Consider the following 26,415-nt stretch of genomic DNA (forward strand, 5'->3'; position numbering starts at 1 on the left):
GGGTTTCCCGCACCACACCTGTTACAGGCTCACACCGCCTGTAACCCCAGCTCCATGGGACCCAGTGCTCTCTTCTGGCCACTGAAGACACCTTGCATGCACATGTTCAAACCCCCAGACACATTCACAAGACTAAAAATAGAAACAAAATATAAAAAACTAACCAAAACAAAAGCAAGCAAAAGCCAACACTATTTGTTGAATAAATGGGGCACAAAAAGATAAAAACTGCCCCAAATCACATAATTCAAACTAAAAATCCAAATAGCTTTACTTATGAAAGAGATTAAAACATCTATAAAAATTCTCCAGAAAGAAAACTTATGGCCCAATGGTTTCACTGGTACAGAAGGGCCATAGATAAATGCCTTCACGACATGGATAAGAGTAACACTTTATACATTTATAAAATGGGAAAGATATTCTTGTCATATCAATTCAACATACTTTGGAAGTCTAAGTCATTAAAATAAATAAAGAAAAAGAGACAAAAAACAATTAAGTTACAAAAGAATTCATAAAAATAAAATCATGGCACATGCCTTTAATCCCAGCCCCCAGGAGGAATATGCAGGTGGATCTCTGTGATTTTAAGGCCAGCCTGGTCTACAGAATGAGTTTCAGGACAGCCAGAGCTACAGATAGAAAAAACCTGTCTTGAAAAACCAAATAAATAAATAAAGTAAAATTATGAGGGCTGTATGTAGCTTAGTGGCTGAATACAAACCCCCCCTCCCCCAAAAGGTAAAAGCTTGAAAAAAAAAGTTTGGAGGGAGATCAGCAAGATGGCTTGGCAGGTAAAGGTGCTTGCCACCAAGGCTGACGGACGATCTGAGTTCTAGTTCAAATGGCAGGAGGGAACCAACTCCAGGCTGTCGTGTGACTTCCACAAGCGTGTTGTATTTAGCAGGTTCACACACGCGTATTCACACACAAATAAATGTAGAACTTTTTAAAAAGTTATGTAGGGGAGCTGGGTATGGTGGCTCATACCTGACATACCAGAATTCAGGGTCTGAGGCTGTATTGTTTCAAGTTCAAGGCCAGCCTGAGCTTCAAGGTAAATGTCAGGCCAGACAGGACCTTGTCTCAAAGAACAAAACAAATTTATGAATGCTAAAATAATCCATCTCATTCAAACTTTCCTCTTCTTCATGAATGACTTTCAACATGCTTGGGGAACATTGGGTAGAGTCAGAAAACTTACTCCAGCACTAAGTGTCTGGAGTAGAGAATTGCTAGGAATATGGACTTTGATTTTTGACAACTCATCTGTAAAATGGGCACATAAACCATTTTATGCTTATGTTCCAAGGAAACAGTGTATAGACAAATGACTAAAATTTGCCAGTCTTTTGACCACTCTGTAGTAAAAAGCCTCAAACAACACTTACTACTATAAGATTCCTTCCATTTTGAAATCAAACTAGTGAATATAATATAGCTGCAGGCAAACCAGGCTTTGTCCCCATGCAACATTTGAAAAGGTAGCTTCATTGCTGAACCAGAGGCAGAGAGTTTTGCGTTGGAGTACTTTAATACATTTTTATATTGCATATAAAGCACATAAGCATAAACCAGTAAGATGCCTGGCTGAAAACTACCTTCTTTGTGAAAGCAGGCTGTAATTCTGAACAAGTTTTCAATTTTCACACTGCTGCTAGGGTAAAACATTTTAAAGAGTTTAATTTTTTACAATGGATTCAATGACATAGGATTATCTAACAAAGTAATGGCTAATCAATAGAAGGTTTAGTTGTCAGGTAAAACATATAACACACTAAAAGGGATTGATTGCCAGGCTTCTCCTTATTTACTAGAAGGTATATATTTAAAATGACACAAACTTGTAACCAGGCTGCATTCTTTTAACCTTGCAAAGGGCTGCTTAAGAAATCTGTTCAACAGCCCTATAGCAAAACAAGATAAAGTATAATGAAAATGCTTAAGAGACTGGGGGTGTGGTGGGGAAGCAGGGACCTTTCGATATATAGTAACATCAAATCATGTCCCAGGCAAGAATATGGGCTAGAAAAATTAAATTACAAAACAACTCCAGGGAAGCTGGGCCTTCCAATGCCACCTAGACTCTGCTGAATCCAATCAAAGGCACAAACTCTAACTCAGTGCTTCTCAGCCTTCCCAATGCTGCAGCCTTTTAATGCAGCTCCTCATGTTGTGGTGCCCCTCACGGTGTTGCTACCATAACTGTAATTTTGCTATTATGAATTGTAATGTAAATATCTGGTAATGTGAACCCCATGAAGAGTCAGTTGTTTCCCCCAAACAGGTCACAACCCACAGGTTGAGAACCACTGCTCAGTTTTCCTTCCAGGTTGATCTGAGGGCAGATTTTTAATTTTTGTTTTACAATGTGTACAGCTGGGCACGATAGGCTTTCAATCCTCCTTTTCTCTTTCCCATTTTCTCCTTTTTTAAAAACGGTGCAGCCAGATTAAGCACTGAAAACAAAATGAATTGGGCCCATATGGACTTTGACCAGCATATAAGCTATTTCCTTTATAATTTATTCACAGTATCTCAACTCTCTATATGAAAATACACTTTTTATGGTCATTACAACCCAGGAGTTCAATAATATGTTTTCTACTAAGTCAGTGATTACACAATTTATCAAAGAATGATTACACTGAAATAAAAATAAAACAAAGCACTAACCCCCTATACGGTCTTCTTTCCTCAAGTAATTTTAAGAAGCTGGTTATTGAATTGCTTCTTTTTGAAGAAGGGTTTTTGTAGCTAGGCACAAATTGCCAAACCATACTGCAATTTTTTTGTTGTTGCTGTTGTCACACACCCCTCCCCCCAATGTTATTAGGCTCTAAAGAATTCAGCCAAAGTGGGAAGTTATATAAACAAATCACTTCATCAGATTCAGAAAGATCACTTTAGTCTTACTTAAGAGACCTACATTAATTACCTTTAAGATCTTTTACATAGACTATTTAAAATATGTACAATTTATTTATTTATTTCAAATGAGGTGCTTCTTCCAAAGTATTAAATAATGTCTACAAATGCAAAAGCATTTTTATAAATAGGTAATTAAAACAGATGACTAAAATTAAGTCAAGCTGCAAAACATTACCCAGAATGCACTGTGGGCTTCTTTTTTTTTTTTTAAATAAACGTCTCAGGCAGGTTTTTTTTTTTTTTTTTTTTTTTTTTAAAGCCCAAAGCACTTCAAGAAGAGGAGGTAGGAAGTTCCAAAGGGTAAAACATACATATAATAAAATAATGCTGAAGCCTAAAGTATTTACAAAATAGTCCCTTAAGCACAGTTTATCATGTTGCAATTACACCTTGCCTACTGCCAAGCCAAAGTGCTTACTATTGCCACTAGAGGGAGAAGTGTCTTAACACAAAGCAACAGCGGATAGGGAATGGGTTTTCTTGAGCAATTATCAGAACAAAGCTCCCTTGGCTGTGTGTACCTTCTAATTACTCAATACAATTAAAATGACTAACCTAAAACAAATAGAAGAAAAAACTGCCTGCCTGATAGCAGGGACTTCATTAAACCTTTTCCCCCATTAATCAAATCAGAAAGAAGACAATGCCATCATACTCGAACACTGGATCTGGTAAAGGAAGTTAATTCTGGGAGGTTTCATTTCTTTCTTTTAGGGAGAAGTGACTCTTAAAAAAGCAAAGTCACTGCATTTCCTCATGTGGATGCAGCCTGAAAACAAACTGCCCTCCAAAGAACAGAACAGCATATGTCTTCTCTCAGCTTATTGGTTCATGAATGACTTGTTGTGGCTGTTTTTTTTTTTTTTTTTAATACACACCCCGATGTCATTTTCTATGTCTGATGTGCATCTTCTTCCTACTTTCCCAACTGTACGTGCCCATCCACGCTTCCATTACTGACATGACGTTTAGAACAATGCAGGAATTTTTACCAAGGGAGAAGAAAATCTCAGGCAAGGGAAACAGTTACTTTTTCCTTCCAAAAGACTTGTGCAGTTCCTTTTTTTAAGGCCCAGTCACTAACAGAAGATGACAACAGATTCATTTTTCTTTTCTTTCTTTTTTTTTTTTCCCTAGCAGTGTGCAAGGTGTTGCAAACCTGGCAGCTGTTACCTCCTAGGATGAGGATACTTTTTTATCCTCCCTTGACAGTTTAACTCAGTGGGTCAGCACCTTTAAAGACTGCAAAGTATCCTTGAAGAGGATGGAAGCTTGAATTACTGCTCCCTCCCTAATCAATGTAAACCCTCACTGCAGGTGAAGCCTCCATCTATAGAGGTGCACAGGGGAGGAAAATGTAATGCCCTGAGCCAGATGGTTTTTATCTTGTTTTTAAAGAATAAAGGAACAAGCTAACAAGGGAGACAGCTACTTTGTTAGTTTCTTGGCCTCTCTCATGGCTTTGCATCCCCAGGGTTCCAGCTACACAAGAGAAAGAATACAGGAAAATGTAAACACTTAAAGAAATATAACTAGAGGGCCGGCATCATGCTGCTTTCAAAGAGTTGAGAGAGCTCCACTCAATGCTTTATTTATCACCTGCCCACCTTCTCAGGATGGTAAGTGGATACACACACAAAAGGGGTGGAGGACCGGAGAAGAATTAGGCAGCAGCCACAATTTACTCAATTACAGAGAAAGGGAGAGCTGACAGATCCTATTAGCCCCAATGTGAGCAGAGAAGAGTTGCATGTTGTAATGCTACATTGTCAAAAAGTAAAGAGCACTTTCACATCTTCTCCCAATTCCCCCAACCCCAAATCACACATGGGATAAAAACTATAAAATAGTGGCTATGGTTTCCACAGCTTCACAGTTTAGAAGTAAAAACAGAAAGACAATTGTATCTATACCATACTTTTTAAAAGTTCATACTTAATGCTAAATGATAACAAAAGGAATTGGATATCTCAACTTTCTCCTTCACTATTTCTGGTAATTTCTCTGTCAAGTTTTAGAAGTGCTATTTATTATGGTAGTCTTACAAGCCAAAAAGTAGTCTCTTTTTTTGTTTTAAGAGAGCGCCTGTAGTGCAAGACTGCTATTACTTCTGTTTTAAGTTTTTAAAAAATTCACCAATGAAATGATATGATAGCTAAAATTTTATTTTGATAGCTAAAATATTATATTTAATAGACAGAACTTTCTTTTACCTTGTGTTAATTTTGTAAGTTGTATTTTCAAAGAATCTTCCCATTTAATCTAGTCATTTTTTGGCATTGTTATTTATAATATTCTATTATTCTTTTAACGTCTCTAAGATTTATGGTGATAACCCTTCTTTTGGCTTCTTCAACATTAAAACAGCTTTCTAAATTAATATTAGTAGCCATGTCCCATCAACAATGGTAAGCCTTTGCCTGAGAATAATCTACATAAACTATAAGGCTTAGCTATAACAACATTAGGTTGTTAAAGTACAAGTGAATTTTTTATATTTAAGTGTAATACACTCTTGAAATTTTATTAGACATATGTGCAAATGAATTTCAACTTAAGAGACTGGCCCCATGAAGCAACACTCACTTTAGGCTGCCCTTGACATCTTTTTATCTATAGATCATGTCAATAGACAAAGTAACAAATGGCATTTCCTTATTGTCAAATGCAACAGACAAAAAGAGGAGTTTAAACAGCTTGTGTATTATGTACTAGCTTAAAAAAAAAAAAAAAAAAAAAAAAAAAAAAAAAAAAAAACCAGCAGTGGGGTAATCAAGTTCAGGGCAGTCCTGGACAGCTGCCCTGTGACCCGCTTCTATTGACCCCTGCTATTCATCACTCTTTCCCAAGATTGAGAGGGCAAGCTCCTAGGGAGTGACCACCACAATAGACAGACACAAGCCAACAGTAATCTGGTTCGAGCAAAAAACCAGATGGCACTGCAATAAATTTACAAATCTGCATTCATAGGGCTGTTAAAACACCCAGCAGCTAAAAGGCTCAGAGGGCCCCAGGAGGATCCCCTACTTCCCTAATTCTAAAGGCCATTTCTCTTTCCAACAACACGGAGTTCATGCTCTTCACAAAGAGAATGGAGATAAAACCCTTTACAAAGAAGGGAGGGGGAAAGCCTCATGACCTAATTAATCTCCAGAGCTTGGATCTCAACCCTGAATGACAGATATTAGAAAAATCATTCTGAAGAAATGGGGAGGGAGATTAAAGTGGAATGGGTGAGGAGAACCTGCTAAAACAACAATAAGAAAAAAACATTAAATCTCTTTCAAATACTGCACACAACAGATCTTGCAAGAAGAAAATGATTCAATAATGTATGCATTTATTTTTAAAATGAATCAGATTAGTCCCATGTGTGACCTGCTGGTCCATCTGTATGTGCTGGACTTAATAGGCACGATTTTCGCTCTTGCTTCAGTTTGAAGTATGAGAGAGATAAATTTAGTTTAATTTTCAACAGATCAGCCTATCCATTTTCCAAATGGACCATCTGGATCAGCCTATTAAAATTAATTTATAACTTTGCAGAGTGAAAATTCGTTTGTTAGCTTAAATAAAGTTGCCAAAACTTTTTGTAGCATCACTGTTTTTTGACAGTTGCTTCTGTATAGTGGACAGAGTCTCCATCTCCAAGTTTACCTTATTCAACATTGTTATATTCATTTAGCATACAGATCTGGTGTGGGTCTCCAAATAACTAACTGTTTCAACATCAATTTGCTTGTTGGTTTTGAAAGCTTCCTATATTGACTCAATTCTATTTAAAACAATTATTTTTATAAAAAATAATTGGAAGAACACCTATCCCAAAAAATTAACATATAATAAATGAACAGTGTTTGTGAAATGTTTTCAAGTACTTTCCCTTTATGTTAAAGCTAAGAAAACTGGACTCTGGAGGCAGAAGTGGAAACTTTTTTGGAAACAGTAAGGTCTGAGTTCCAAATCAATGAGCAGCTCTGGTCAAATCTAAGCCCTTCAAGCCTCCATCAGCTCCATCAGGAAACTGGAAATCACATATCTACCAACTCAGCAGGGTTAACACAGGATTAAATGAAATAAATATGTTCGTGGTGGGCATCCATCAAAAGCTACATCACTGCTCTCCTATGTGCTAGAACAAGGCCATAAACACAACAAATTAAAAGTATTTGTATTGCTGCTGGCACTCATTCTATATAATATTATACTAAAAATGATTGTGGCATTTACTTTCTAGCTATAATAATTTAATAAATAAACAATTTAATTACTTGTCTATTTCTAGTAAATAGACAGTTACAGTAGTGAGGGCATATTTTTTTTTGTCACTATTTTGGGTATTTTAATTAAAAAAAAAATCGTAAGACTGAACTTTCACAAGTAAAAGACATTATCTCTAGGAAGCAGCACACAGAGACCCGAGGAAGGAAGGGGGTTATAGTTTTCTCTCTCTTCCCTGTGTGTACTATTCAAATGTGTGTATGTAGGCAGAGATCCTCAGTCACTGAGAACCTCTCCTGGGATACCTTGTCTCTGCCTTCACAGTGCCGGATTACAGGTGGCCTGCCACACTCGTGGGCTCTGGGTTTCTGAACTCTGGCCCTTTTGCTCCCACGGCAAGCACTTTAAGCACAGTCCCACAAATAGGGTTTAAAAGTAATCATCGATAGTGGTCTTCACTCTTAGAAAAACTAAATAAATTAAATAAATTCAAACTAAAAGAAACCATCTTTGTTACAGATCTGTTATTATTGTTATTATTATTATTGTTGAAATGTACGGTGAACCTTGGCCAGGCATGAAGTACAGGGTTATAATCAGGATGCTGAGGCAGGAGGCCTATTATATCAAGCCTTCTAGCCTAGTCTATTTAAAATTAAAATGTATAAATACTCTTTACTGGGAAATATAAATTAGTGTTAACTATTCCATGTACATTCTACAAAGCACTTACGGTCATCTTGCCTAGACAAGACCTTTTTACTTTAAATATTTACTATATATACACACTATCTTGTACTTTTGCACCCAGGATATTTTTAAATGATTGAGAAATAATGCTACCTGACTGAAATTAATGGTTATGGCCAGACTAACTCCAGAATACAGGCTCTTGATTTAAACTCCAGTATTTAAAGAATGACAGTCAAAGAGGCTTCCTGTCTTTTGCTTTGTTGTTGGAAGCTTTTTATTTTAAGTAAGACTGAATTTCATACCTGTCTAAGTGAATTCTTCTCTGGTATTATCTTCCTAGGGGGTTCGCCATTATTACAGTCTTCTCTCTCTGAGGAATTCTGTGAAAGAAAGTAAGCTTTAATTCAGTTCTCATTATCTTCAATCTTATTCTGTGGGAGTAAACTGAATTACATTTCTAATTCTGTAAGCTAGAACAACATGTATATTTATGCATTTGAAGATTTATATACATACAGACATACACACATGTAAAGGAAACCATATGCCCGTGTATATAAATGAATTCATGTTGGGATCTGGATGGAAGGAACTCTGTCTGTCTGAACAGCTACCCTGGAGGATCACATTGACATGACGTGTAGTTTATCATGCTTTGACACTGGGCTGATAAGAAAATCCTAGGTCACATTTGGCTGATGACAATTTCAACTGTGATTATTACTTCCTCTTTAAGTAATCAGTCTTCAACTACTGTGAACGTCTGTTTCATACTGATCTCTCAGTCTGGACTCTTAGAAGGATCAATCTCTTGTTCTCATCTCACATTTTCTTTTTACACAAAAGCAGCACAATTCCTATTAACACAAGTAACATTGATCTAGGATTTAAGATTAGGTTTTTTTTTTTTTTTTTTTTTTTTTTTTTTTTTTTTTTGGGGGGGGTCACTATCACTTCAAACAGGAGCTACAAGATCCTAAAGTATCAATGGGATTTTTATATACTATGGAGGAATTATTAAATGAAAAACAGGTTCAAAGGTGCTCAAAACCAGCTGAGCATAGTAGCTTATGCCTTTAATCACAGCACTTGGGTGACAGGCAGGAGGGTCTCTTGAGTTTCAAGTTTGAGGTCAGTCTGGTCTACCTAATGAGACCCTCTCTAACGAACAAAACAAGGACAACAAATGTTAACCATTTACAAAACAAACACAGAAAATCTCAATTAATTTGTTACATTATACAAAATCATCACATTCTAACAGGCATTGCTTTATTTTTAGATTTGGAACATTTTTCCTGAACCTAAATATGAATTTATCTGGAAAATTTCATGCATGTATAAAACTATTATTTAATCACCACCCTGTTGTAAACCAACCTATAATATATTGTTTTGGGAGAAAAGAAAGTAATGAAAAATGTCCTAAGAGTAGCTGAGTTAGTGACTATACAGCACTACAGATGAGGAAAACTAGGTACTTTTGTTTTTGAGGCCGGGTCTCACTCTGAAGCCTTGGCTGGCCTAGAACATACCTGTCTCTGTCAGTGTTGGGCTAGGTGCTATTGTTAAGAAGAATTCTTAATAAGAAAAAGGAAAACCTGTAAACATGGTCAGAGTTAGTTCTTTTTTCATAGATTAACCAAATTCTTATTCTGACCAATCCATTAAAAGAAAGCCAACCAAAATGAAAAAATCCAGCACAACAATTACATAAAACAGAGGTAACAATGCTAAGTGATTAGGATACAGGGGCAAGGAACTGGTTGTTGCCTAATATTGAAGGAGAAATGTGCAGTGCCAGTGAATGAGAGATGAATTATCACTCTCAACATGAGAATAACAATGAATGATGAAACTGTCACATGAGCCTAATAGTTCACCTTGGTGGTCCTCAGGAACCTCTCCACTAACACCCAGAAGAGCTCAATTACTTACTGCCTGCACCCTTAGTGAAAAGGAATCCCAGCAAGAAAAGGACCCAACAGCTCTAGTCAACAAATTAAGTTACAGTCAATAAACTCAAGAGTAACTAGTTGACACAGGGAAGATGCATCAAGGGGCTACTAAGCTAGTAGGTGAAGCTTTTATAAATAGTAGAATTGTTACATAATTTCAAATATATCTCCCCAAGATACTTGTAACTCTACAGTGGAGAAATCTGGCAAATAACTCTAATAATACAACTCTTGGTCTAGAGAGAGAGAGATGAATTTGCAGATCTTCCAGAAGACCAAGGTTCAATTCCCAGCCCCACGTGGCAGCTCACAACTGTCTGGAACTTCAGCTGCAGAGGATCTGATGTCCTCTACTGATGTCCTCCCTGATGTCCACAGGCACCGGGAACCCACATGGTGCACAGACATACATACAGGCCAAACACCCACACATCTACAAATGAAAAAGGTAAGATAAAGGAACACATTTTGGATGAATGAATAGCCTTTGAAGTTTCCTTGCCTCAAACAGGAAAACATCTATTCAGGGTTTGGGAGATAGCTAAATGGGTAAAAACATTTGCTCTGCAAGCATGAAGGTAAGAGTTTGGATCCCCCAAATTCATGTAAAGTTGGACACTTTGGACATCTACAATCTCAGCACTCCTTCAAGACAGGAAGCAGACAAGCTTAAGGGCACAGTAGTGAACAAGACCTATCTCAAACAAGGAAGAAGACATCCCAGGTTGTCTTCTGACCACCATAAGTGCTATAACACTTATGCATGCACATGTATGCACCTCCTCCTACCTATCTACTCATTAAGATAACATCAAACTAACCCAAAATTAGGGATATCTTGTAAGACTACTATTCTGAATTCAATAACAACAAAAGGCCAAGGCCACAAAATATGAAGAAGTAACTGTTTCTGATTAAAGGAAAACTAAAGAGACATGACTACTAATTTTAATATGTGATTTGAGAGTTTTTTTCCTCCATAAAAGGCCAATATTGAAAAATTGGAAAAAACCTAAGGCCTTTTATATATGCTAACATTAAATTCTAGAATGTTTCCCAACTTTTACACTTCACATTCATTCTTTTTGGATTTGGGGGAAAGTACCTATAGCACAGCCAAGCTGTGAAACCATTTTACCCCATCCCCAAAAATTTTATGGTCAACCTTATCCCCACTGAAAACCATTTAGTTTGTTTTAGCTCAAAAGTTTTGTCCTTTCCAGAACATCACATAATTGACCATATAACACAAACATTTCAATTGGTCTTTTTCCCCCCTGTCCATCATAACATTTTTGGGATCTACACAGGTTGTCATTATATAAATATTTCCCTTTCTCCTTGCCTCATTTGAGTGAGACACAGTCTCACACTGTAGCTCAGGTTGGTTTGGAACTCATTATATAGCCTATGCTTCAAACTCACAGCAACCCTTAGCTTCCCAAGTGCTGGGGTAATAGGTATGAGCCATCATTTTTTTTTTAAAAGCTGTCAAATACTATTATATTGATATGTCCATTTCTTTATTCATTCGGTTTCCCACTTTTGATCTTATGTATTAAGTCTTTAAAATAGTTCAGAAAAAATTAAATATGAGTGTGGATGTACAGAGATAAAAACGTAGCATTAGAATTTGGTATATATGTGTAAATAATATAAAGGGATTATTTGTACTATGCATTCAACTTTTCTGTACAACTGGAATTATGCCTACAAATTAAGCAATATGCTGTTATTTTTAGTAAAGCTCATACCCCTGCACTTGGTCCCTAGCTGGTGGCACTGTCCCGGGAGTCACGCCTCTAGGTGAGAGAGGGGTGGTTGGCAGCAGTGGGTCACTGAAGACTGAAGATGGGCTCAGCTCTGCGTCCTGCCTCACTTCACAATGACCAGCCACCACAGGAGCCTGCCGCCAGAGACTGAGCAGCTCCAGCTGCCAGGCCTCCCTGGCATGATGGACTCACACTGTGAACCAAAACAAAGGCCACCACCAAAGCTGCTTCTGCAGTTACTCTGTCAAGGTGAGGAAAACACTAACTACCAGAGGTCAGACCCAGAAGGGAAGAGTTAGGGAACGGTGGGTCTAAAAATTTAGCAGGGGGGTGGGGTGGGGTAGGGTGGGGTGGGGTGGGGTGGGGTGGGGGGGTGGTGCATCCAAAATTTAACTGAGACTTTTTTCTCTTCTGAGAGAGGGTTTCGTGTAGCCCATCTCCACTGGGACTGGCTACGTAGCCAAGGGTGAGCTTGAATCTCTGGTCCTCCAGTCTCTACTGACCCAGTGCTGGGTTATAGTCACATATACTACCAAATCTGACTCTACGTAACTCTAGGAATCAAATCCAGGGCTTTGTAGGCAAGCAGTCAAGAAACTTCTAGAACTACAATACCCTCAGCACCTGAAACTCACATGCTGTCACAAAACCCTAAACAAATATGACCGCTGAGAATAATTTATTTCCAACAGAACACTTTATTACAGTAAATAATTTGTTCAATGTGTTAGTAGTCCTTGAGGGAAAAAAAAATCCGCAAATAAAAGAAATTTGCTACAAATAGTAGCACTATGCTCAGGTAAGTCTGAAAAAGAATCTAGACCTAGCAAGATGGCTCCCAGATAAAGGCGCTGGCCGCCTGACAACCTGAGTCCCTTCCATTGTTAGGACCCACATGGTGGAAGAAGAGAACTGGCTCTCCCAGGCTATCATCTGACTTCTACACACAAGCCATGACACCCTCCCCTCCCATCCTGTCCAGTTCCTCTTACCCCCTCCCCTCCCCTCCTCCCATGTCCTCCCTTCTCCTTCTTTCCTCTCCTTCCCCTCTCTCTCCCACTTCCGCACAAGTCATGAAACACACACATACACATGAGCAGAGAGGAAGAGAAAGAGATTAAAAAATTTTATTAAAGATTCTATATAGCCTGTTATCTTTTATATTAACTAAAAGGTGCTTCCCCACTTAGAATTAAAGGGTGTGTGTGTGTGTGTGTGTGTGTGTGTGTGTGTGTGTGTGTGTGTGTGTGTGTGTGTGTGTGTGTTTGACACAGGGTCTCAGATATAGCCCAGGCTGGCCTTGAACTCCCTAGGTAACCAAGCCTTGCCTTGACTCCTTGACATTCCTGACTCCATCTACCTTGTACTGGGATTATAGGTGTACCACCCTGCCCAGGAAGCACTTCAGTGAAAACTTCAAACTGTAAGTTTTCAGGCTGTGACATCTGTTGACAAAATACTGATGGGTGGGGGTAGTGTAAGAAGATGAAATATTAATAAGGAAAATAATAATAAGATATTGTTAAAGTTCAGGCAGACCTCAAATACATTACTGGAAAAATATTTTCAGAAGTAACAAAGATGAAAAAGTAACCACCAAAAAAGTTCAGAAATGTCATGGGAGCATATGCCTTTACTCCCAGAACTTAGGAAGCTTGGGCAGTTCAAGGCCAGCCTGATCTACACGGTAAGACCCTGCTCACAAAGGGTTCAGCTAATAAGTTACACTGTCTCAAGGGCAGCATATCTCAGTTAAAAGTGTTCTTTGCCCACTTCTAGACCAGATCCTTGCCTCCCAGCTTTCCTTTTGGTACCGGACTTAAGTTTCCATTCTTCATCGCTTTTCAGCGTAGCTGAGTTCCAGTAGAGAGTGTTCCCCTTTGATTCAATTCTAATATACTCAAGACTATTCCTGCGTTTCAGCTGTCCCTCCTCTAGCCCAGGCCAACACCATGACTGTCGTTGTCAAGCTCTGATACCCTTGCTTTAGTCTGTACCTGACACAGCACACACACTACTGTCAGTGTCAGAACAGCCACGCTAAGAAGGTTATTTTGCTACTCAGAAACCTTTTAGTCAGGCATGGTGGGGCACAACTTTACTCTTGGCGCTTGGGAAGCAGAGGCAGGTATAATCTATGAGTTCAAGGCCAGTTTATCTGTATAGCAAGTTCCAGCACAGCCAAAGCTATATAGTAGAGAGATCCTATCTCAAGAAATGAAAAGAAACCTCTTATAGCTACCTGGCACCTATATAATTGACCCAAACTTAAATCATTACAACACTAGTAATTTGGCCAGTTAAACTTGACAAAGCATTGCACCGTTTACATGCATTATTTATCATTCATCAGATAAGAACGTACTTGTTCATCCTATGCTTTTGCTAAAGCTAATAATTTCCTTTTTCTTGTCCCTCCCTACCTTCCTTCTCTCTTCATTCTTTTTGTTCCCCCTTCCACTCTTCCTCCTCCGTCCCTCTCCCTCCTCTCAGACAGGATCGCACTATTTAACTATTAAACAGCCTCTATCTTGTGATAATACTCCTGCCACACCTGAATTGCTAGGGTTTTAAGTATGTGTCATCATACCTGGCTCTTTTTCTCTTTTGAGACAGCTGTGTTCTATAGCCCAGGCTGACTCTATACTCAACATGTGGTCAAGGATGGCCTTGAAATCCCATTCCTCCTATTTCAGTCTCCCAGGTGCTGGGGCTAAAAATGGACAACATGATACGTGGTTCACTTCTGCTAATTCTATTCCCTCAATGTGTAATAGTTGCCTTCTTTCCTAATCTATTGAGCTACTAAAAACCTCAATTCCAAGTTTGGTGAGATGGCCCAGTGAGAGATGCTTGCCATCAACACTGATGACCTGGGTTTAGTACTTGGGATCTATGTGATACAGGATGAGAACCAACTCCTACAAGCTATCCTATGGCCTCAATACATGCCTGTCTGGGTACTTATGACCTTAACCCACCACCCACCTCCACACACACAGAGTAAAAGGAAGTAAATGTAATTTTAAAAATCTTGATTCAAGTATCAACTAAAATACCATTACAAAGGCATTGGTGATTATCATTCCCCGGGGGAATTAATGCCTCTGAATACTGATTTCCAATTTAGCACATTTTATTTATTTATTTATTTAATCATTCATTCATTCATTCCGAGACAGGGTTTCTCTGTAGAGCTTTGTAGACCAGGCTGACCTTGAGCTCACATAGATCTGCCTGCCTCTGCCTCCTGAGTGCTGAGGTTAAAGGCATGAGTCCACCACTGCCAGCTCCCCCCTCAAATTTGGCACTTTTTAAGATTATGTATCTTTATGTCATATCTGATCTGTTACCCTTGTGAGTTGGAGCTCTCTACCCTCTATTAATGCTGGAGGCTGCTATGTTTGTTTGATTGAGTACTGTTGCCTGATTGATTTTTCTACTGACATCATGATGATCCTTTTCTCAAAACTTTTAATGGGGGCTGGTGAGATGACTCAGTAGATAAAAGTGCTTGTTACCAAGCTGGACTACCTGAGTTCAATGCCTGGGGTCCCACATGGTAAAAGGAGAGAACTGACTTCTTCAAGCTGTCTACTGACCGACCTACACACACACACACACACACACACACACACACACACACACACACACACAGACCCCAAAACAAAAACAAAACCTTTCAATGGCTTCCCTGAAATCAAACATTCTTCAGTTTGACTTTTGGGACCCTCTAGAACATAATACACTCAGTTATCTCCTTCAACTGTATTATTTTCTGCCTTAGTCAAACAAATCATATGCCACATAAACTTGTTCTATGATATTGAATCAGAGTGAAAGATTCCTTAATTCTACTCTAGCTCAATTAACAATTGTAAGCACAGGAAATTATTCAAGCACCAATATCCTTACGACAAGGCTAAACTGTCATCTTTGCTAAGAAACAACATAACCATTCTGTCTTACTCTTGATTCATATAATCTGGTACTCAAGATACATTGTTACTCTCAACTAATCAGTAAGAAAGGATGCTTGGTCAAGTCTTATACCTCCCTTCACAGCTTAATGCATTAATTACATAAAATCTGGATAACAGATAACAATAAATAAATCAAGGTATGGTAATGCACAACTTTAATCCCAGCATTCCAAAGGCAGAGGGAGACAGATCTATATGAGTTCAAGGCCAACCTGGTCTACATAGTGAGTTCTGGCTGGCTAGAACTACATAGAGAGACCCTGTCTCCAAAAAACAAAACAAGCAAAAACAGATTGAATGATGTAGCCCGAACTAGTTTGAACAGACAGCACTTAGAAGTAAAACAAGTTTCAAAACTAGAAGTACTATTTTTCCACTTACGCTCCAAGATTATTGCTTTGTTTTTATACTTATTTATTTAATGTGTATGGGGTATTTTGTCTGCAATGTTTGTGCCTGGAACCCACAGAGTCCAGAAGATGGTGTTGGATCTCATGGGACTTGAGTTACAGAAGATCTTAAGCAACAGTGTGGGTGCTGGGAATCAAAATCAGGTCCTCTGTGAAAGAGCAGCCAGAATGCTCTCAACCACTGTCATTATCTGTCCCATTGGTAAGGTTTTAATTGAAATAATTAAAATGATTCTATAACTCACATAGTTATCATCTTTAAAAAGCTGGCAGATTTTGGTGAATGTTAACACTGAGTTTGAACCTTTTAAAAGTGGGACCCGTGTCAGTCAGATAGCTGGTAAGGTAGAAACACTTGAACACTGATGACCTGAGTTCAATCTCCAGATACCACAAGATGGCAGGAAAGAACCAGCCAAGAGTTGTCCTCTGATCTCCATACATTTATTCACCATGTCAAGCTTGCACATATGCATACACACAAACATGGAAATACGCAATTAATAAAATAAAGTCAGAACCCAACTGTTCACTGTCTTGTAGAATGGCAAGCACACATGAAAAAAAGAACCTAAGACTAATTTCTAATAACCAGCTGCAATATCATATAATGAGTTTTGAAGACAACTGAAGTAATACTTTTTCCCATTAACTTGTTCTGTGACTTCACAGTAACTTTAACCTCCAAATGCACATGACTTCCAATTTATAAAATCAGAAGTCATCTTTTACAAAGTAATTTAGCTACATAAAAAATAATAACTCTTTAGTGAAAGGTGACATCAGAGAGAGAGAGAGAGAGAGGGAGGGAGGGAGAGAGGGTGGGAGGGAAGAGCAGAGAGGGAGGGAGGGAGGGGAAAGAGGAGAGAGAGAGAGAGAGAGAGCGCACTGGTCTGATAATGCCTATATTCCCAATACTTGGGAGGCAAAGGCAGAAAGATCACTGAAAGTTCAAGGCCAGCCTGGTCTACACAGTGAGTTCCAGGCCAGCCAGTGCTACAGAGAAAGACCCTATCTTTAAAGACAACAAAACAAAACCTCACCAGCACTCGCTCTGTATGTCTGAATTTGAACAAATTTAATTAATTTTCCTGGGATGAATGGAGAAGTATAGGTTAACTTTAGAGGCTTACTGGAGATTCCTATTCAAGGTCCTGATTTTAGAGAAGACCTGAGGTGTCCTCATAAAATAATCAATCCTCTCTGGCATGATTCTACAGACAATGCTTCTCTGGCAAGATTACCATTTGGCATACTCTATTAAATGACAGCCACATCAAACAAAGTCTGCACACAGTGTTAAACTTCTATGGAGCCCAAGTCCAAGTTTTCAAGGAGTGTTATTTTTCAGCAGTGTACAGATCCAACACAGTGGTAGTAGGAACCAGACAGAATGGAAAGCACTCACTGGGAGAGAACGGCCATCAGTACTGCCTTACTCCCTATGACAGAAGTCAAAAAACATGCCAAGTAGGTTTTTCCCCCTGCTACATTGTCTGACACTAATTATAAAAATACTACAGATGCAGCCTTTCTCAAAATGCAAAGGGCCTGTGTGTATTTGCAAAGAACAACTATTTTTTTTATGCTTCCAAATTCTTAATCCTGTTTGGAGCTGTCAGTGGGGGTTAATGGAAGCCTTGGATAGGAGAATTCCAATCTGGTTGGCAGATGGATAGGTTGGTTATAGCTGCATAACTATGTCTTGCCTGCAGGCACAATTCAGAACACTGTTAAAGCAATATAAAGTCTCTGTCAAGCTGAACCATTTGGATCAGTAGCAAGGAGAAATAATAATAAAAAAGAAGTTCATTTCTGGGCCTTGTGCATTTATGCTAGTATGCAGAAACTGATTAATTGTCATAGTGTGCTGGTCTTCTATACCTCAGATTTTCTACTTCTGGAGGAGATTTTGCATGCTAATATAATCATTCTCCCTCTTGAGACATTAGCAAATAATCAAATGAAAAACAGGATCATAATTTACTGAGATTCAAGCAATTCTCTATGCAAATTTGACTTGTTATTGCTGCTGCCTCGTTAATCTGAATGCCTTTGACAAACTCCTTTGATTTATGAACTCATGACAACTCCAATGTGTATATATTTTGCTAGATTGACATTATCATTAAGAGTGGGTGGACTGAGCTCACATGAATGGCTGATTTTATTCGCTGGTGTCTGCTGCTCAACAGCTGAGCATCTCCTCCTCACAAAGCCCCTGAGCGGCAGGCTCTTCCCATCTTCCCATCCATTCATCATCTCGATGTTAATTGGCCCAGGCTTTAAGCAAATTTTCAACACGATTTAAAGGCACGATGACACTGATTACTGACCCTCTGCCATACGGTGCCTATTGATTAACCTGACAGAGATGATGAGCTTGAGGGAAACTAGGTGTGTGGGGACCTCAGGGGGAAAAATATATTGTCTATGCAGGCAAACACTTGTCGTTACCTCACAAGCCAGAGTCTGCACAGCACAAAGTCTTCAAAGACACTACTGCTTTGATACCTACAGCTAACACAGAAAGTGCTTTCTGTACTCAGAGATACTACAAATATGTCATGTCAAAACACACTGACACATTCAGTATTTAGAACAATTCCCTAGGTAAATGGTTGCCTTTCAACCAATTATGCTTGTGCTAGGTGTGTGTGTGTGTGTGTGTGTGTGTGTGTGTGTGTGTGTGTGTGTGTGTTAAATTAGAAGTACTGGGGTGGACTGACATTTTATTATATAAGAAAAACAAAAATGAGGAAACAAATTTTACATACAGAGGAAGAGAAGGGAAGGATAAAATACTCAGGGTCAGTCCCACTATGATTAAACAGGGCTCATCCTGTCATTAAAAGAAGAGATTATTCTCAAAGAGAAAGAAACCCATCAACCCGATTTCATAGATTCTGTTTTCTGTTCTTTGAATACCACAACCTAATTCTAACTGCCAAACTATTCAACACAGAAATTATGAGCAAACATTTCTAAATAAAGCAGAAATAGTATTAGAGTCTAAAAACATAGCCAGTCAATTCTTGTTTCCCCAAATTCAACAACCATTGTGCAAACTGTGTGCTTGGAGAAACTGAACAATCTTTTGAAGCTAAGTCTCAGAAAACTTATTATTATGAGAAGAAAATACAAAGGTTCAAATTAATAGCCAGTGAGTGTATATTTTAGCAACAAAAATCTTCTCAAGATATTGCTAGGTCTGCAAATGTACACAAGTTATATAGTACAGCATCAGGGGTCAGAAAGAAGATCTTTAGATAGGGACAGTTATTATTTAAAACAAAGCCAACAAAATATCCTCCCTCTGGCCACACACATCACCTTGTTTACTTACGAGTCCTGGGGGGACAGCCAATGTACAATTTTATACTCAGCACTAAGGATTAATTCAAAGCTAAAATAACAAAAACTGAACAGTTCGACTGTAGTTGCTGTTACAGTGACATGGGCTGTTACTGTAAGAGATCAAATGTTCCTCAAGTCAAACAGCATTGGTGCCTGTTATTCTGGAACTGTACTCCCTCCCTAAAAGCCTGCCTGCTGCTCTTCTAAGATAAACAAGCTCAACTGTGCACTGTGATGCCCTGATAAAGACAGATGGACTGCACCAGGGGGTGACGAGGGAAGGGCACCGGTGTTGCTTTTGTTAACTTTCAAGTCAGGAAACATCACAATCAAGACAATATTTTAATATTTTATCATTAAAAGTCTAGATGTAAGGGAAAAACAAACTTACAGTAATCAATATGGGGACCTTTCCCCAAAATAATGGAAATAGTACCTCCATTTTTTGAAGAGGAGCGATGACAGTTGTCTGGACACATTTAGCTTTGTGACTTCTTACTCAAAGATTTGAACATCAACTTAGCAATGACTGAGTATATGTAAGGATTTGTAATTAGGTTAACATGGTCCACACCAGAATAACAGTCCATTTAAACATCAAGTTTCAGAGCTCTGAAGACTTAACTGAAAAGCAAACCCTACTTTATTCCTTACCCTCCCAAATCTGTAGGTTGTGAAATTTTTAAAACACTTCATTTCTGTTGAACATAACTATGCAGTCACCAAACTATAACAACATGGCTTGATATTTTCAAATTGCAAATAGAATAGCAAAGTAAACCCTTATGTTTCCATATGTTGGTTGTTTTGTCAGACTATGGCCACTATTCCTTTTTATAATGTTTTCACACATATATTTCACAGTTTAAAAAACAAAAACAGCCTGGTATGACAGCTCACCCCTTTAATCCCAGCAGCATTCAAGAGGCAGAGAGGTAGGTGGATCTTTGTGACTTCCAGGCCAGCTTGGTCTATAAAGCAAGTTCCAGGACAGCCAGAACCACCCAGTGAAATTCTGTCTCGAAAAACCAAAATCCAAAACAAAACAAAAACCAAAAGAACAAAAAAGAAACAAACAAACAAAAAAAAAAAGTATAAGGCTAAATAAGTATAGTAAAATAAATATAAATTCGCCAGGAGAATTTGAGATTGAAAGGCTGAAATAAAAAGGCAAGCACACCTAACATGTGACCAAAACCATAAAACTTTCAGTTTAAACACACCTCAAAGAGTATTTTGCCCTCTTCACGACATTACCCTTCCCAAATGTGTTTGGGACAATTTCTTTTAAATCACATTTTTCTTTGCTATCATTTTTATACACTATCTTATCCAAGGACCATCATATAGTAAACATTTGCTTCTCCTAAATATGCCTGCTGCCTGCTTGGTTTTGTAACTCAAAGGCATCTGCATTATAATAGATCTTTCCAGTTCCTCACATTCTCACATGGGAACTATAGACCTTCAGGGATGTAGATCCAAACCCCAATGAACTGTGAGTCTGGCATCCCCATTGCTCACATGTTCTTTGGTTTCTTTTTAAATTATTTTGTTCACCTTAGGTATCCTCCTTGCTTGGGTATTGCCATTTTATTACAGTTCAACACTATCTTCAAAGAAATGTAAGAGTTCTTTAACTCGATAAACTCTAATATGCCCCAAATTATTATCTTTTAGAATAAAAATAAAAAGCAACTAAATACGTTGCAAAAATTATTTTGCAAAAACAAAACAAAAAACAAAGACTGTTTTTGTGTTCCGGTTTTGGTATTGATTTTTATTACAAACTTGCCTGCATTTGATCAGCTTCCTATTTCCTTTATTACAAACTCTGCTCTTCTCACTGGTTCTTATAAATGTTTGGTTTCCAAGGTTGAAAAACTTGGTCCTGCACAGCTCTCTAAGTGTATTTTAAAGAACAGAGGTATGTTTAAGAAAAAAGAGCATTTGAAACACTTTATACTTCTTGCTTTTCCCTTAAAATGCTAAGAATGATATCTATATTCTAATACTTGGCCTTGATCTTTTAACCTCTGTTTTTACTTTAAAGCTTGCTGTACCATTCTCTGATAAAACCTATTATAGAAAGGGTGGGGGGAGGACTATGTTTTAAAAAGAAAGCAGCTAAAAGAACTCTTATCAACTGGGTTGTCAGGTCTCTAAGGAGGATGACACGGAGGGAGAACTGGGCTAACTAAGCATTTAGAATGTAAGTGAAGCATACTTCTTTTCTAGAAGGGCAAAGGTTACACACACCAACAGTTCATCTCTGCAAATGTTCATGTTAACATTACTAAACAGCAAAATGAAAATAAAACCACAACAGATTAACTTGGAGTTCTATTGGAAGAGGTTTAATACATTTATTTGGGATGATAAAGTATACTTCCCTAGGAGTAAATAATCTTGTGTTCTTTAATACAATACTCTTTGCCAAATAACAGATTTCAAAAGTATTTTTCTTCCAATAGAAGAACAACAGAATTCCTTCTATTTAAAAATGACAATTTAAAAGAATATGTTTGTGTGTAGGTCTAACTAAATTTATGCTTGAGTCTATGGTCTTAAGTTGTTGCAATGCTGGAGAATATCCACACACCTCTAAATCATCCATTCTGCTAACTATACACCATATTGTTTAGATTTGTGACATTATACAACTTGGTTACAATATTATTACTTTCCATAGTCTCTGTCTTCTATATGTAGAATCATAGGAAACCTGCATTATTTATTTTTATAAAATTATTCCCTATCAATAGAAATGAAGAGTTTTATTTGGTAATATTAGTAACCCTTTGTTGATTAAAAATAACTGAGAGTCATTAATTCAAGCATTCCTGAATTGTTATAGTTTTGATCATCACCATTTTAGAATAAAAACCATGCCAACTAAATAAGTAGTAGCCAAAAAAACAGAAGTAGGTAATTCTGATAATTTTATTATGAACTTGTTATCCAGTGGACTTTCCCACCAATCACCTATCTTTACAACTACAAACTGTGTCCTTCTGATTTTTATAGATGCTTGGCTTCTAAGGCTGAAAAACTTGGCCCAACACAGCTCTTTAAAGTGGCCTTTCAATTTTTAATGGCATTTTTGGCATTAATCAAAGATCTTCCAAGAAAATCTGGTATTACCTATCACAAATAGTATTTTGCCATTTTATGGAATTAAAAGAAAAAACTGCTTTGTATACTTCAGAGTCTGATATATAAATTAAATGCTAATTTTACTATTATAGAAGAAAGCTTTCAAATCTGCAATATTCACATTTTGACATCAGTGTGTCCTGCCAAAATTCTCTCTGTGAAAAGCCACCCTTTTTCACATCCTTTGCTTCTGCAGACAATGAAGAAATAGTTGGCTCCAACATCGGTTGCCTCTCACTGAATGCTGTACAAAGGACATTCTGGGTAGTGGTCAGTAAAGAAAGCAGTCATTTCTAAATGCCAGTGCTTCCCAACATCTCCTTTCCTTCTGAGTGGAATGAAGTCTGAGAGCACTGACTGGAGGGTCATTCGACCCACGAGGGCCTGGAAAGGTTTCAAGAATAACAGAGGTCATGTAATTGCCAAAAGAGCATTAGCCACTCAATCATAATGGATAATTAAATGACCTACATGATTCCTGAAATAGCTGCTCTATATTTGGTCTATTACTTGCGTCCCTCAAGATAAGCTACTTGTCTGGTCTGCCTTGACCCGCAAAAGTCCAACCTGCGCCTGGAAACTAGCTGCATGCTTCTATTGCTTTGAAACCCCACCAGACTATGCTTTCAGGAGGACACACATAAAAAATCAATCTTGTATCCTTCTCCCTATTGTGCTCTCTGGAATACAAATGACTAAAGCAAAAGAAAAAAATTAGTAAAACCTTGGCTTAGATCTTTGAAGGAATAGCAGAAAACAAAAACAAAAAACAACGTAAGAACCATACAAAAAGAATTTAAAAAGTTTTCCTCATATACTTGAGAATTTTACATTTGATTATAAAGTTAGAGATATTAATTTTGCACATAGCAAGTCATTAAAATGCCAATTTTCCAGGTTGCATTTGTTTTTTATGGTGCAGTCTACTGGACTCTTTACTGGCCTAGTTTTTTTTTTATTTTTTTTTATTTTTTTTTTTTGTCCATACAGAAAGTAAACTGCCTCTCCCAAAAAAAAAAAAAAAAATCAAATGTATATGGTACTAATTGTTCACATAATAAAAGTAACAAAGATATCACTCAGTTTTTCATATCTCTCAATAGTTTAACGTACTGCAATACTTCATTAGAAAATACAAGCAAGCAGGAGCCAGCTCTGTGGAATACTGAAACTATACTTGAGAATTTGCTTCTTTGTGAAGGAGAAAAGGTCTGCCTGTAGCCCTGGAGGTAACTGCACATCTAGCAAACACTACAAAAGAGGCAAGAGACAAGGAATCAAAGACAACCCTACAATAATAGCAAGGGATAGAGATGTGAGGGACAAAAGAGCTAACATTTAGAATACCCTAGAGGCTAGTAGGATTTTTCCGTTTCCACAGGAAATTATGTAGCTTGAGGCTACCGGCTACCCTGATCTCTTACTAGTACATGGATGGCTTATTAAACCTAGAACATATCTGTTTTAGTTAACTTCAGGGTAGGGAGGGGGCAAAGGGGGAGGAGAGAACAAAATGTACTTAAATGCTGAATTTTTTTCTCCAGGCTGAATGCCTTTCATCCAATAAGACATTCAAAGCAGTGACCCAGCAAATGGATTGCAAAAGCAATCTTCCGTTCCGGTGCCACATTATCATTCCTATTCAGTATTCTCCGTGAGATATCTCAATCAGCTGTGTGTAAGTGACAACGCAGCCCATTGCTGGGTTAATTAAACATTTGACTTTAACACCCTCCCCGTCATTAAGCAAATAAAAACAGATAATTCAAACTGCACTTCATCCTCAGGGTACACAACACACATGTCAAAATTAAGAGAGTCCAAGGCCTCAGGGGAGTTCTGTTGAAGCTATAATCAGTTTAAATCTTATCTGGTTTATCAATTATTCTATTGATTAAACCAAAGCGATTATACACAACTCCTCTGCCACATGGAATTGATGTCAGCAGAGCCAGAAAATAACTCCAGGAGGTTCCAAACCAACTTAAAAAGCGACCAACAGACAGACCAATAATAGTCGATTATTACGTACCAGTGATCCATACACTGAAGAGCTGATTCTTAGTTTCAGGCGGTAAAGTAAACTGTTCCCAATCACTACACCCCACTCACAGACCTTACAGTTGGCTCCAGTAAATTTATGTTGTGAAGATCAACATGTATTCTACTGATTGAAGCAGAAGCTAGCTGAGATATATTTTGTAGATACTAGCCCCTAACTCTAAAACAAAAGCTCAAGCAGAGAAAACTAAAAAACTTAATTTCTTTTCCTATGTGTGCAAGGCCAGTAACATGTAGGGAATAAGAGGGACATATTTAAGACCCAATTCTGAAATTCTCCTGAAAACTCCAGATTTCTGAAAATTAGACTCCAAGACATCATAAAGACCTTGACACAAAGAGGCATGACTTCTTTTATTAATACCAAGGGCTAACGTCTTCAATACCATTAATAGTGCTGAAAATATTGAGTTGTGTCTTCAAATAAAATGTTGATAACTAATCCCTAACACTGAACTTCTACCAGAAAAATTTAACCATGATTTAGATGTCCTCCTGTCCAATTCATTGCTTATTATTATCTTTCAAGTGTCCAGGATCCATAGCACCTCAAGGCCATGCCCTTCTATATATGAGAAAAGCACTAATAAAACAACAAAACCGGGAAGGAAGGCTTGGCCACTCCACATCTGGAACCTGTGTATTAGCCAGGCTCTTCAGGAGGGAATGTGTGCTCTGCTATGTTGGCACCTCCTGTGTATTCAGCCAGAAATTAACTTATCTCTTTTTTTTTGTTTGTTTGTTTTCAGGCAGACTATGTAGGAAAACTGCATTAGCATGCTATATTCTACACTCACCACTAGAAATACTGAGGGTGCTATTTGTAAGTGTATTCTTTTTAAGAGGTTTGTTCTCTGCAGCTGTTTTCTGCTTGCAGTGTATTTTGTGTAATCAGCACATCATCATAAATACATTGGCTGTTCCCCTGAGGGTAGCTGTCAGTGTTTAATTTACAGAACAACCTGGCCAATGTGAATTTTAACACTCTAGCACTATGGCAAGGAGTTACCACACTCTGTGAAAAACAGGTTTCTATGAATTTTTATATCAAAAGCTAGTCCCAGGACAATTTAAGCTTTAGAAATACTGTTAAAAAAAAAAAAAAAGAAAGAAAGAAAGAAAAGAAAAAAGAAAAAAAAAAAAACACTTTCTACCTTGAATGGAATAAACTCATTGATAGCAGAAGATTTGAGTTACTCCCAAACGCCAAGTGGGCACTACCAAAGGTAAAGAAGGACAGAGAATTATCTACCAGAAGGAGGCACTGTGGCAAATACCATCTTACTTTAAACTACCTGTAGAGCTACACAGATCACCGGTGATCCCAGAAAGAGTATGTAAAGGGCAAACCTTTCATGCAAACTGCGTATCTTATTTCTGTCATTTCAATGAAAATGATTACTACGTTAAACCTAGGTAACCCAGTCTTATAATTAAGAAAAATGGGCCTAAAATACTGGCATATTCATGGGGCTGAGGAGATGGCACAGTGGATAACCAGAGTTCAGCCAGGGATTCCAGGGCAAGTTGGCTAGCTAGACTTGCAGGACTGATGAGACTCAGCTTAAGTAAAAAGCATAGTGCTGCAGAGATGGCTCAGTGGCTAAGAGTACTGACTGCTCTTCCAGAGGATCAGGGTTCAATTCCCAGAACCCACATGTAAATAAATAAATCTACCCCCCCCCCAAAAAAAAAGAAAGAAAAGCAGAGCGCTATAGAGAAAGACCTCTGTCGACAATCTATCTCTGGGCTACATGTACATGTACACAAAAAAGGCACCTGACTGTACTTTCTGATTAATGAAGTGGCAAAACATACACATTCCATAATGTGTATTATACATGTATTATCCATGAATATAGCTACATAA

General features: G+C 37.9%; 1 protein-coding gene across 10 annotated transcripts in view; it reads right to left on the bottom strand.

Moving 5' to 3' along the window:
* Window positions 1-26,415, bottom strand: part of Btrc (beta-transducin repeat containing E3 ubiquitin protein ligase) — a 164,006-nt gene that overhangs the window by 63,706 nt on the left and 73,885 nt on the right. For 6 of the 10 annotated variants that reach the window (XM_051199620.1, XM_051199615.1, XM_051199618.1 and 3 more), the window contains one exon: window positions 8,151-8,228. The exons of the other annotated variants lie outside the window; for them this stretch is intronic. In XM_051199620.1, coding sequence (XP_051055577.1) covers window positions 8,151-8,228 — 78 coding nt within the window. The remainder of the gene's footprint in view (window positions 1-8,150; window positions 8,229-26,415) is intronic. 10 annotated transcript variants of the gene reach the window in all.

Source organism: Phodopus roborovskii, unplaced genomic scaffold (assembly GCF_943737965.1).
Source record: "Phodopus roborovskii unplaced genomic scaffold, PHOROB, whole genome shotgun sequence".
Lineage (NCBI taxonomy): Eukaryota > Metazoa > Chordata > Mammalia > Rodentia > Cricetidae > Phodopus > Phodopus roborovskii.